The 13,527-nt window shown below is 43.0% G+C and overlaps 2 protein-coding genes across 4 annotated transcripts in view; one reads left to right on the top strand and one right to left on the bottom strand.

Annotated features, from left to right (window-relative positions):
* Eag (potassium voltage-gated channel protein ether a go-go) overlaps nucleotides 1–13,138 on the top strand; it is a 36,349-nt gene extending 23,211 nt beyond the window's left edge. The window contains exons 6-14 of one of the 3 annotated variants that reach the window (XM_076388023.1): nucleotides 75–328; nucleotides 1,442–1,707; nucleotides 1,771–2,056; nucleotides 2,146–2,509; nucleotides 5,774–5,889; nucleotides 6,623–6,739; nucleotides 9,696–9,853; nucleotides 10,003–10,514; nucleotides 12,280–13,138. In XM_076388023.1, the coding sequence (XP_076244138.1) occupies nucleotides 75–328; nucleotides 1,442–1,707; nucleotides 1,771–2,056; nucleotides 2,146–2,509; nucleotides 5,774–5,889; nucleotides 6,623–6,739; nucleotides 9,696–9,853; nucleotides 10,003–10,514; nucleotides 12,280–12,750 (2,544 nt within the window). In that variant the 3' untranslated portion in view covers nucleotides 12,751–13,138. Of the gene's footprint in view, nucleotides 1–74; nucleotides 344–1,441; nucleotides 1,708–1,770; nucleotides 2,057–2,145; nucleotides 2,510–5,773; nucleotides 5,890–6,622; nucleotides 6,740–9,695; nucleotides 9,854–10,002; nucleotides 10,515–12,279 lie in introns of all 3 variants that reach the window. The other 2 variants (XM_076388022.1, XM_076388021.1) reach the window with 2 other exon arrangements.
* On the bottom strand, nucleotides 2,669–5,057 carry LOC143184453 (MTOR-associated protein MEAK7). Its single transcript, XM_076386694.1, has 2 exons — nucleotides 4,828–5,057; nucleotides 2,669–4,635 (listed from the first exon to the last, which is right to left on the bottom strand). Exon 2 carries the CDS (start codon nucleotides 4,633–4,635, stop codon nucleotides 3,304–3,306), a length of 1,332 nt encoding a protein of 443 aa, XP_076242809.1. The 5' UTR covers nucleotides 4,828–5,057; the 3' UTR covers nucleotides 2,669–3,303.
* Nucleotides 13,139–13,527: the final 389 nt, after the last annotated feature.

The raw sequence follows: 13,527 nt of genomic DNA, 5'->3' as shown, positions 1-13,527 counted from the left end.
TTGCCAGCGAAGAGCAGGCTTGCAACGACTCTACCAACCCCTATCCCTAGCGACTCATGAAACTCTGATTCCAGGTGATCAGGATGAATTATTTGAAGTCATGGTTCATCATCGACCTCCTCAGCTGCCTTCCCTACGACGTGTTCAACGCGTTCGATCACGACGAGGATGGGATAGGGAGCCTGTTCTCCGCCCTGAAGGTGGTTCGTCTGCTCCGACTGGGTCGCGTGGTGCGCAAGCTAGACCGGTATCTGGAGTATGGAGCCGCGATGCTCATTCTTCTGCTCTGTTTCTACATGTTGGTTGCTCACTGGCTGGCCTGTGTCTGGTACGTCACTTTAAGGTGATTTTACCCTGCCCACACACAGAGAAAGGTAACACAGCTGCGGCAGGATTGACGGCTACCCTCGACGTCATTACATTTCCCAACGTAATGCAGTATCATTCACACACAACACACAAGTACACATACACGGTGACACTTCGCGACGCTTGAGCCGCTCTCCACTCTCGTTCGGATCGGGGACGGAAACAGCTTCGGCTCTCTCTCTCTCTCTCTTTTGAGACGAGCTTGCGTCGAGTTTCTAGCTGATTTTGAAGACAGTTTGAGAACGCGTCGATGATCCCCGATACGAAAGAGAGTCCGCTACAGCCTTTAGATAGCTGCTCGTTTGTGTTACCTAGCGAAGCGAATCGTCTCGACCCGAGAATCGAAAGAGGACTCGACCTGTTACGCTACTAAAGCCAGAAAAGAACGTTGCGATTTGAAACTGCTTCGCTCTTTTGCCCCCGCTTCTCAATTATTTTTGCTTCCTCCGCGCGGACCGATATAAATGAAGTACTGCTTGAAATTAACGCTAGCTTTGAAGAGACAAAAAGTTCCCTCGAGAGCGAGAAGAAGATAAAGCCCCCACTCGTCCGTTGACAAAGAATCCTTTCCTTTTCGCTACGTTCTTTCTCGAACGGACGGCAGCGATAGGACGTAATATTACGCGAGCCTGAGCCTTTAGAGAAGCGCTATTATTTTAAGTTAGCAAACCTCTTCGGTCTCAAAGGAGCCACGCTACGAGTGTTTGACTGCGATCCCTTTCGCGACCCGCTACGGAACAGAAAATCTTACCTCGGGGAATTGGAGAGGGTGAACCGGGGACAATGAAAGCTTAACCCATTAACAAGGTGGAAAAAGTGAACTCGTCGTGTCGAGTCGCGAGTTAACGCATCGCGAAAGTGACCCAGTTAACAGACGGTTTTACGCCGTCTCCGCCTAAAAGGGATGGCAGTCGGGAAGAAGGCAAGGCGGCTGATGCTTGGCAACGATCGACGATCAGAAAAAGCATGCGACGTGCTTTTTTCACGCGATCGCCCTTCATACTCCGAATCTCTCGTGGCTGTGCGTGCCCCAGATGTTCCATTCGAAGTAAGAAGTGTCGTTGCGTTGAAGGTACTCGATAGGAAGGTCGGACGCCGAGAACGGGGTCCAGTATTCCTGGCTATGGAAGCTGGCGAACGTGACCCAATCGCCCTACAACTATCTGTGGACCAATACCAGCACCGCACCGGAGTTGGTGGCAGGCCCGTCCAGGAGGACCATGTACGTCACTGCGTTGTACTTCACGATGACCTGCATGACCTCCGTAGGCTTCGGGAACGTCGCTGCCGAGACCGACAACGAGAAAATCTTCACCATCTGCATGATGATCATCGCTGGTACGCTCTTCGATTTACGATGCATTCTTTGAACGTTTTTCTCATCTATTCTCGGTTATACAGCTCTGCTATACGCCACGATTTTTGGTCACGTAACCACGATCATCCAGCAAATGACATCCGCCACCGCCAAGTACCACGACATGCTGAACAACGTCAGGGAGTTCATGAAACTGCACGAGGTGCCGAAAGCTCTCAGCGAGAGGGTAATGGACTATGTCGTGAGCACTTGGGCGATGACCAAGGGCCTAGATACGGACAAAGTGCTCAACTACTGTCCCAAAGACATGAAGGCGGACATCTGCGTTCACCTGAACAGAAAGGTCTTCAACGAACATCCAGCATTCAGGCAAGTGTCCGCCAGCGAGGCAAAATAGAACTGTGTCGAGAGAGATTTAGGTTTCGAATGAGAAAGATTAAGTTTGATTGGACTTTCAGGTTGGCCTCCGACGGTTGCCTGCGCGCATTGGCGATGCACTTCACAATGTCGCACAGCGCTCCCGGCGATTTGCTTTATCACACGGGCGAGTCGATCGATTCCCTATGCTTCATCGTAACCGGAAGCCTCGAGGTCATCCAAGATGACGAGGTGGTAGCGATCCTCGGGAAGGGTGATGTGTTCGGGGATAGTTTTTGGAAACCCTCGTCCGGGGGACAAAGCGCGGCCAACGTTCGAGCCCTCACTTATTGTGACCTTCACACGATCAAGAGGGATCGACTGCTGGAGGTTCTGAATTTTTATCAGGCCTTTGCGATCTCCTTCACCAGGAATCTCGTTCTAACGTACAATTTGAGCCATCGGGTAAGCAACATTCTCAACTATTTCTTCTCTTACCTGGACGCTTTAAATTAATTACATAAATGAATTTCTACTAATTGGATAACGGTGGAATAGTAGGGGTTCAGTGTTCTATCATTAATACTTTTCTATGAAAGGAAAAATAGGTATACAGACAATTGCTAAGGTTTCAGTTCTTTATTTAACTCTCAACGTATCGAATAACAGTGCAGTGTTTTCTCTTTGGTTGTTGGTTGCTTCGACGAACGTTCAGCTTGCGTTCGCGCGACAATTCACGACATATCACGGATAATACACTAAAACTCTTATATAACAATAGTAACCCATGCTGTTGTACAACGTTTATTGATAGAGTTTGATTGTACCACGTAACCCCGATTAAAAATGATTGATGATTCACCAGGCACTAGATAGTAGGCATTTAAAAGACACAGCAACTTACACGGATACTTCTTTTGAACGTATCGCGACACGACATAAAAAACTTGTATAATAATTGATCATAGAGATGACGCTAGCACGAAAGAGATCAGGCCGTTACAGGGATGTGGAACTTCTCTTCGTAAATGATAAGAAACAGAAAAAAATGTAGAATAGATTTTTTAGTCGTTATCGGTTCTTTCGATGCGAAATACAAATGCGAATGATAACGATCGTTATTTTTTCACCATCCCATTACAAATACTGTTTTACAATGGTTGTTGTTTCTTCTAAAAAGCTGTTACATTTAAAGCTGCCTGATAATTTCGTATATATTCTAATACTAGCAAATCTCGCGCGTATCTTTAATATCACAATTACTCATTGCTCTCCCTCAATCCGTCACTGTGCATTTTACGCCCAGACAATTCTAACATAACTTTAGACGTAGAGTCTTGATCTAAAATTGATCTAGAGTCTCGCAAGTCATCCTCTGCTTCCGGTAGTGGACCGACGCCCCACACTTCACAATGTTTGATCTTAAAGTTCTCCTTGCCACTGAGTTGTACATAATTTTGAAAAGTCGTACATGATATACTTGACTTTCCAGTTCCATATTCACAATCCAACCATAGCCCAGGATAGTTAAGTTGCCCTCCCATTAACAAACCATTAGGCATAGTTTGTTGGTGAAGATTTAAGTACTGATAGTGGTTATTATAACCTGTAGCGGAAAATGTTAGTATATCTGGTTCAAGTTTGAACAGAAAGGAAGATTGATTTCCCATAAAGTTTGGCCCAATTGTCCAGCTGTCAGAAGCAAAACCACCAAACACATGATCATCTGTATCTTGAAGTATTATAATCGTGGATCCTTGCATAGTAATTCTTCCTAGCATCGTGGAGAAAGATTCTCCGTGTACTTGACTAGAGAACAAAAATCTCCATTCGTTGCGAAGTTCATGAGGCAAACTCAAGTTTAAAAACAGAACATCTCCCAAACCCAAAATGCTTGGAAAATGCGGTATGTTTTCCAATCCCTTGCAGACTGGCAGAAGATTTAAATCGTTTATTCGACTATTAGTATTCTTGTCTCCTTTCTTTTGAGAGATTAAGAAAAGGCACTGAAAAACGTGCGATTGGATTATTTTGAATGTAGCAATCGTAGCAAACCAAATTTCAATTTGATCAGCAGTCAGGGCATCTCCATGTTTAATAATATCTTCGCATAGGCTTCTTGAACGCATTCCTATTCTTCTGGTATTCACGGTACAGCCAATGCTACTCCAGGTCAAGTAATGCGAGTTGCCAGAATTCTTTTGCAATCTTAGGTATGAATTTATCGTAGCTTGAACATATTGAAGGAACGTTGTGGTGGGTATTTCATGTTTCTGTTCTTCCTCAGAAAAACCATTAAAAATCAGGCTTGTCCTCTCTTCAGGGCTACCCCGAACAGCAAACACGTACAGGCGTCCAAAGTTCTCTCCATTTATTGTAGAAATCCTCTTTCCTGGTTCATGGCACAAAAATCTCACTACAAATTGTAATAGTATGTCATCCAAATGGGTGGACCAATGTTTAAAAATATCCTCGCGTTTTATGGAACCAGAACTTCGAGACATGGATTTAAATAGATTCTCAACTAAAGTCAGCTCGTCCGTGGATAGAATATTTGCGGACGAAGCAGAACGGCTCGATCCATGACCCATCTGAAACAAATCGTTTTCGTTAAAAAATGACTGTTTGTCTGACCACCAGACACCTAATCTACTTGCCCGAAAAAATATGAAATAGTTCCCTTGAATTCTATCCAGTTTTTTTCTGCGAATGGCAAAGTAAATCTACCTAATATCATGATTCTAGACAGGAGAAAAATATATTTAAAGAAAGGGATAGCAAACCTTTGAAACGCGAGGAGCACTGTCCACTGTAATCCATACACCTTTTCTTTTTTCCTAACTGGTTCGATTATAATCGAATCACGGAGGTGAAAGTACGCGCGAGGCCGCGTACCTTTCTTCAAAATCTCGAACGACGCATTCGGGACGATGTTCCTTGAGGGAACTCGTCAGTGGAACGATCCGTACCTTTTCCGATCTGACACGATAAATAAAATATTTTGAGGTTAGTCGGGTGCAGGTAGTCTGCTACTTGTGCGCCTATCGACTACCCTCAGAACGCACGCGCGACACGCGACCTGAACATACAGGCTCTCACACCTCTTTATCGCGACTTTTATCAGAGAAAAACGAAAGGATAAAGAAAAACTTGATTTTATCGGCGTTGAACGTTCAACTACCGAAAAGATATTATTGGATTTCTATTATAGCTTCAATTGCACACCGTATTTTAAAGGAACAACACTAGAAGGTGTTAAATCGTTGCCAGTGATTCTGTTTCCAGGCAACATTACTAAAGCAGAACGTCATTTCGAAAGGCCGAATTTATTCACAATCACTCACAATACTAACAATGCGAATAATCAATACTTAGCAACTGATCGAATAATCACCACCTATATAGTAAAGGGTGGAAAACTTCGATAAAGAGTTTGTCGCGTTACACAACATCAGTAATAGTAGAGAAAAATCTCGGATGCACAAATAATTATTTCATTCGTCGCAAATAATCCTTTGCTGTTTACAATTTCATCGTACCGTTTTAATTACGAATAATTGTAATTGTAATGTATACCGCAATAAATGGACGAATTGGCATCGTTACCCGGAAATTAATTAAATGATGTATCGTTAATTAAAGTGTAATCGCATTAAATGTGGAAACATTAGTTTGTTGGAGCAGAGGGAAAGATGATTGGTTTAATGAAACGCGAAACATTGCATGCAGCTCATATTCAGGAAGGTGGCGGATGTCCGTCGAGAAAAGGAGCTGGCAGAGAAAGAAAAGAACGAGCCTCAGTTGGATCAAGCGCAGGATCACCTAGTGCGGAAAATTTTCTCGAGGTAGGGACGAAATATGTTGTCACCGAATTCATTCCATTCACTAACGAACTCTTCTTCGCTTTTCTCCATGGCCCTTCATCTTTCGGTGCTAATTTTGCCTACCTTTTCAAATGTTTCAAGTACCTTCGATCTGGCCTATTACCTTCAACTGTCTTCGCATATAATAACTTTGAAGAAACGTGATATCTACGTGTCTCGCGTCGAATTCTAATCCTGCCCGAAGAATTTAATTTTTTTCATTTTCGAGGCTCGAGCGGAAATGGAAGATGAAGGACTTTAAAGGAAGCCAAAGTTTTGTTTTTTGCGCGCGCGTATTTCCGTGATCTTTTTTCGATGCATCCCATTCTAGAACTCTATCGTGATTTTCTCGTACACCGATTTGGCCTCTGAGTAAGCATCAAATTGTCTTCTGGTTTGAATAGAGAAATGCAGCTCCTGGTGCTGCTGCACAGGGATCCACAGGGCGTACACGCGCGCACAAACATGATGACAGTTTATTAATGAATTAGCAAGAGACTAATAAGAAGGAGAACCGTGAAGAATTAGCGAAAGTAAGAGTGCGTGAGAGGCTGAGTGAGAGAGAGGGAGGGAGAGGAGGAGAAGATGAGAAGCAGAAAGAACAGCGTGTCGCCAGCGGGCGGTCACGTCTGATTAGCCTATCCTATCGTGTATCTCTGTGGTAAATTGTTGTTGATTGTTGATCCGTTGCTTGGCTGGCCTGTTGTCCGAAAAGGTTCAAGACCGACGGGGATGCCCAGATCGGCGTGAGCAGGGCCGCAAACGGACGGTCCCAGCAGGATTCCGACGAGGAGCTCACCGTGAACGTCCTGCCACCCTGGCCCAGTTTTAGGCAATTTCATTTCTTACGTATTTATTTATTCTTCTTCATTCTTTTTTATTGCCATCTTTGCTACTTCTTACGTACACTGATTGATTATCAATTAATTGATTACCATTTGATTGATTCGATTATTGATTCTTCTTATCCTCATTATGATTATATTACAACCATCGTTATTATTATTGTTGTATACCGTTATATTATTATTACTATCGACTGTGATATTTTTCTCTCTTCTACATACCAGTGTATATACGCCGCGGTGTGCAACTATAGCTTCACTGCAATTTTTCATGATTCTACTGCTTTTAGCAAGGGTTTTAATCTGTTAATAATATTCCGCGAAAGGGGGTGAAAGTAGCATCAAGTACAGAAACTTCGAAACGAGTAGAATAGTAGCTTTTTATAGACTTACTCAGACTCGTTCAGAAATTGGCGCAGTTTCAACGTTCCCTAGATTTTCCCTTCTTACTTTTTCGATAGGCGCTATTTATTGTATAATAAATCAACTTACTATCTTTCATGTTAGCTTCACGTTATAACACAGACAAGTTGAGTCGATTTTTGTCCGTGAAAATGAACTCTATCGAAGTCGAAGGATCCTAAAACTTGCAGCGATGCCATAGTCACTCATCGCAATGTATGTGCATACATTTATTTCGATATATAATTATTCTAGCTATACATACGGGTACCTTATTGCATATATTATACGTGTAACATATCTGTCGCGACGATCGTGCATTAGCTGCGTGGTTTTTTGGTCGAAAGATTGAGCGAGAGAGAGAGAGAGAGAGAGATCCATAGAATCGAGATTTTTGTCACTGAGACGAGCGACAAGTTTCGACCAACGATCGACCAACGATCGACCAACGACGAATGATGATGGACGGTGGAATTTTTTTGGAAAACCACCCGTTCGCGGCCGTTTTTCTCGTTCGTTTGATCCTTAACACGCGCACCCGAGAGCAACGATCTGTCTGAAAATCTGAACGCATCTCGAGAAGGGTTGCCACGTTCGAAGAGGGTATCACGGATGTGCAATCGCTGTACACACGCTTGAAAGAGAGACCGATATATACTATGTTATATTCTCACAGCACGTCCACCAGTAAACACCTGTGCGAATCGAGCACACCCCGACCATGGAGCGAATTGCAATTTTAAAGAGAAATCTTATCGAAATTCTTGGTTGCTCTCCTTTATCGAGGCGAACCGGGATGAAGAGGAGGATGGGCAGGGATCCACGATTCGCACAGGAAACGTATCTCTTTCCGGGATGCGTACACATCACCTCGGTGCCATACAATCTTTGCCATCTTTTTGGCGATCACTGCAGTTCTAACGAATGCTAGAGTGCTGTAAAATATACGGCTTTAGAGGGTTATGCGCATCTTTCTCCCACCATATATATTTACTATATATATAACGTATATATACATATATATAGACATTCTTTTAGTGAAACCAGGATTGTATAGAGCAAAAGTGGGGCTCTCTGTCTCTTTCGCAGATTTCAGGATTCACACGACCTTATCTCATTGTCAGTATGAACGATTAACTGTGCCGTTTTACGATTTATGCGACCAAAATGGCACAAGAGTTGATCAAGTAGTGTGCAATGAAATTTAGTGGAATTTCAGCAAGAACGAACTTGCAGATTCGACTGTGGAATGTTTTAAAAAGCGAAAGCAGTATCAGAGCCCTCGTTGCACCTGGAGCATCCGATCCTTTTACAATTTTATGCAACGCCGAATGCATGTGACATACACACTCTAGGATTCAAATTTCTCTGTGTCACCTCTACTTGTGTGTGTGTGTGTGTATCTATATATATGTATATATCCTGATACATATATATACACATATACTGATGGCAAGTGGCTGCTTGAAAAACTGTCGGACTGCCAAGGAAAAGCTTACATACATCCACACAGAATGGGACATATATTATCAAAGATTTCTGAGAACCTCGATCGTGGCATGTTATATGCATGATAGATTCTTAGAATGTTTCTTTAGATTTTATCAATTTGCATTCGTACCAAGAAACGAACGAGGTGATTATTCAATTTTTTCAATTTTTCTTCAGTCCTGAGCACGAAAAAGATCGTCGAATTTCCAATGGCGTCCTCAAAGTTAGTCAGGCAGCTTGTTACCATTAGAACTGTATCATCAAACGTTGCGTTGACGAACTCGAATCGTGACCCATGAATCGTTCAATGAAGAATGCTTTCTTCTTTACTCTGATTCGTTATTCTTTTCACAACTGTATAATTACGTATAATTACGATTCAAGATCGGAGCTTTGAAGTCGGTGAATTAAAGCAGGAAAATAGTCACGATAACGTGTCTTGACTTCTCATCAGAGAAGCGGATATAGAGTTGCTCGTGTTGGGCCGAGAATATCGATTAGATAATGAGTCATGATTGGTTCATCGACGCTTCCCGTTTTCCCGTATGTTTTATTCGGCATTCTATCACCACTGAGATTACTTTTCTTTCGAATCCCGTAGGCACACCAAAGTAGGTTGCTCGTGAACACACCGCTGGAGCTGTCTTCCCCTTTTCTCTAGCCTCAGTAGTAACGAACTTGACTCATTTTACCACCAACAACATATTTCTTCACACCTCATCCAAAACGAGCCAAAAAGTTAAGCTAAAAAATACAGACTAATGATGCAGAAATGAAATATTGCTCGCTGATCAGAAAGAAAAAAAGGCAAAAAAAAGAAACGAGGAGAGGAAAAGTTTCACCATCACGGCCCCAGAGTGAAACTTTTGGAAAGTAATTTCCCATCCACGATACTTTTGTACACCATTGTATTTTACTATTACCCCCCTTTACTTGATTATATCGCCTAGTGAAACTGGCCTTTTGATTACCCCGTAATTGTAAATAGTCCAGTTAGATTTTGTCAGCTACTAAACACGGGCGTTCTCGCTCTTCACTTTTTCTATTCAGGTTCCGAAGGGAGCGACACACTGCCGACGTGGAGAAGGGTGACGGGAAAGACGGCAAGGAGGGCAAAGAAGGCGAGTCCTCGCACCCCAGAAAGCTGTCCACAGTAGAGGACAGTACTGCTGGCAAGGGGCGAGCTGGCAAATGGGGACGATTGTTAGGTAACGCTCATGATTACACCTCAAATGCACAGAAACTAAAAAAAGAGGAGACTCGAGCTTTCAAGCTTCGCCTCCTAATCGCTACGGGTAACAAAACGTTTGATCAATCATAACACAGTGGAACCATCGAAAAACGGTATTCTGTGCAGGAAGCGCCAGCTTGGACTCTGGTAGCGAAGCAGGAACTGGAGCAGACACCTTCAAACGGTCTCTGAGTGCCAGGGACGCTCGTCCAAGTTCGAGTGCTGGCAGCAACAAGGTGTTTCCAAAGTTTGGCAAACTGAGCGGCACTATTGAGGAGTCTGGGGACGGGGAGACCGCGAAGGAGAGCCAGCAGCAGCAGTCGAACGCGGCAGAGTCGAAACAGCTACAGCTGCGTCGGCTGGAGAGTTACGACGACGGTCTGATCACCACGCAGCCGAGCCACGAACGCGAGATCCTGGCCGCGGTGCTGGAGGTGAAGGTGGACCTGAAACTGGAGGTGCAGCGCGTGAACCAGAGGTTGGCCAAGATCGAGGACTTGTTGCAGACCCTGATGAACAGACTGCCAGCGGTCAGCCCGCAGCAACAGAAGACTGGTTTCGGGTCTGGTGGCAGCGGTTCCGCTCAATCTCAGCCGTCCAGTCAGCCTCAGAGCTCGTCCTACCAACAGGGCTCTCAGGTAATGATCACGCAACTTCTTAATTGCCATTCATTCTTAACAATTAAATGCCTTTGTATTAAGGTTGAATCCTAAGATTAAAAGGTTTTTCACCTGTAGATATGTACCGCTGTAAAGAATGATGGCATAGAAAAATGTTGGGCCAAAAATTGGCCAACTTTGACCGTCGGTAACTCCGCGAAAAATTGTCGTAGGATCATGATCTTTTTTTTAAATTAAAGGTTGAAGCTTTTGCTTGAAGATACTATGTCTTGATTTTAGAGTTAATGCGCACCCACTACTATAGCCTCTTAAATCTGAGGACATGTTTGTCATATTGAAAATTGCAAAGTTTGACAAGTTGCACCCAGTTGCTAGAATTTTTTTCCAAAATGCCGTTTACAGTAGCGTAAAGTTCGAATCTTCCTCTTTAATTTAAAAAAAAAATTAGGTCGCTGCGATTTTTTTTCGCAAAGTTACAGGACTTCAAAGTAACCCCTGCATTTTTGTTATGTATTAGCACTAGTTGGTGTGTTGCATAAATGCAAGGGTTTCTTTGATCTGCTGTAATTTCGCGAAAAAAAATCGTAGCGACTTGATCTTTTTTTTAATTTAAAGGGGAAGGATCGGACTTTATGCTCCTGTGAGTGGTATGTCCTAAAAAAATTCTAGCAACTTTGTACATCTTGTCAAAGTTGGCAATTTTCAATGTGACAAACTGCAAAGTTTGACGGCGTGCAGGGACTTGATATAATTTCTTTCAGAGATATCGCTTACGGTGACATAAAGATGGAACCTTCCCCTTTAAATTAAAAAAAAGATTAAGTCGCTGCGATTTTTTTTCGCAAAGTTACAACATTTTAAAGTAAACCCTGCATTTTGACAGCACATCGCGTAGTGCCAACATACGACAAAAATATAGGGGTTACTTTAAAGTGCTATAACTTTGCGAAAAAAAATCGTAGCGACTTAATCTTTTTTTTAATTTAAAGGGGAAGGTTCCATCTTTATGTCACCGTAAGCGATATCTCTGCAAAAAATTGTATCAAGTCCCTGCACGCCGTCAAACTTTGCAGTTTGTCACATTGAAAATTGCCAACTTTGACAAGATGTACAGAGTTGCTAGAATTTTTTTAGGACATACCACTCACAGGAGCATAAAGTCCGATCCTTCCCCTTTAAATTAAAAAAAAGATCAAGTCGCTACGATTTTTTTTCGCGAAATTACAGCAGATCAAAGAAACCCTTGCATTTATGCAACACACCGACTAGTGCTAATACATAACAAAAATGCAGGGGTTACTTTGAAGTCCTGTAACTTTGCGAAAAAAAATCGCAGCGACCTAATTTTTTTTTTAAATTAAAGAGGAAGATTCGAACTTTATGCTACTGTAAACGGCATTTTGGAAAAAAATTCTAGCAACTGGGTGCAGCTTGTCAAACTTTGCAATTTTCAATATGACAAACATGTCCTCAGATTTAAGAGGCTATAGTAGTGGGTGCGCATTAACTCTAAAATCAAGACATAGTATCTTCAAGCAAAAGCTTCAACCTTTAATTTAAAAAAAAGATCATGATCCTACGACAATTTTTCGCGGAGTTACCAGCGATCAAAGTTGGCCAATTTTTGGCCCAAAATTTTTCTATGCCATCATTTTACTAATCATTATATCTCGAGTGCAATTACGTTAATGCAGTATCAAATATCAATTCCAAGTACTCTATCTTATTATATTAATCTTAACTATCGAGTTAAGAATTAGATAATTCGCATCGCTTGTCCCAGGCGACGCAGAGCACAGAGCAGAAGGCTTCGATGGTGACCGCTTCCACGTCGACCGAGGGCTACAGGGAGCAGGGCACCATCACCGAGCGTGCCTCCAAATCCCAAGATCATCACCATCATCATCATCATCATCACCACCAGTCGCAGCAGTCAGAGAGGCTGAAGGATTCCGACTACAAGAGCTCGTCGAGGGAAGTGAGCAAAGAGCTGCTGGAAAGGCTGGCTCAAGCAACCACTTCGCGAGGGGACGACTCGACTCCGTTGGGACAGTTAATCCTAAAAAAGCGGAGAAGCAAGTCGCGAAACAAGGGTGCCGCACCCCTGGCGCCGCTTGCCACGCAACCCATTAGCCCCTCCGAGGCGACGGAAACCACGCAGATGCTCGAGTGTACGGACGACAGAGAGCAGACAACCACCTCGGATAGGAGCGACAGAAAGAGGCCTCCGCCTAGGCCCAGGGAGTACTTGTGAAAGTTCTTAAGAATCCTGACGGTAGTCTCGAGGCTCCTGGTCTGAAGACATTCTTTCAGGATGAGCAGAATATTTCCTGAGAGAATCGAAATGTTTGAGATCATCTATTATGATCACGAGGGAATCTTACAACAATCGTAGATCAAGTCTGAAATTGGAATATTTTAAAAGTGCTGGAGTCTAATTCGCCTGTAAATAGAAGCTTGGACCTTTTTCAATCGTGAGCAAATCTATAGGTGATTCTAAACTTTCGAGAGAAAGAAGTCGATCGTGAGCCTCGATACCGCGAGGAAAAAAGGAGTATCTGTTGAAAGAGGTGGTAATCGAAAACGTCTGTTCGAGTACTGGAACAATCTACTCAGCGGACTCTCTTTCCTCATCGAATTGACGAGAATTGAATGTACCGATAACCGAACTGTAATTTCTTGCAATTTCACTCGCATATACGTTTTTAAGGATGCCGCATTTTCGCTAAATCGCTTCGCGAATGGTCTTCGTGCGAGGTTCAGACGAAGGTCGCGTCGGTACACGCGAAGAACGAGACCTAAAAAAATAAGAAAAGTATTAATAATTAATATCGAATGTGAAGAAAGAGAGGGAGGGGACATTCGTGCCGACGAGACGCTCCCGCTACTACAAATTGGCATATTTTTGCATGGCCAAAAAGCAACAAACAAACAAAAACATTATTATCGAATTAACCTGCTTGGCGACGGCTTCTTCGAGACATCGAACGTAACAAAGAAAAGAAGAGAAAATGAAAATTATTCAGAATAC

The sequence above is a fragment of the Calliopsis andreniformis genome, chromosome 10 (genome assembly GCF_051401765.1).
Source record: "Calliopsis andreniformis isolate RMS-2024a chromosome 10, iyCalAndr_principal, whole genome shotgun sequence".
Classification (NCBI taxonomy): Eukaryota; Metazoa; Arthropoda; class Insecta; order Hymenoptera; family Andrenidae; genus Calliopsis; species Calliopsis andreniformis.
This window is presented reverse-complemented; position numbering and strand designations above follow the sequence as displayed.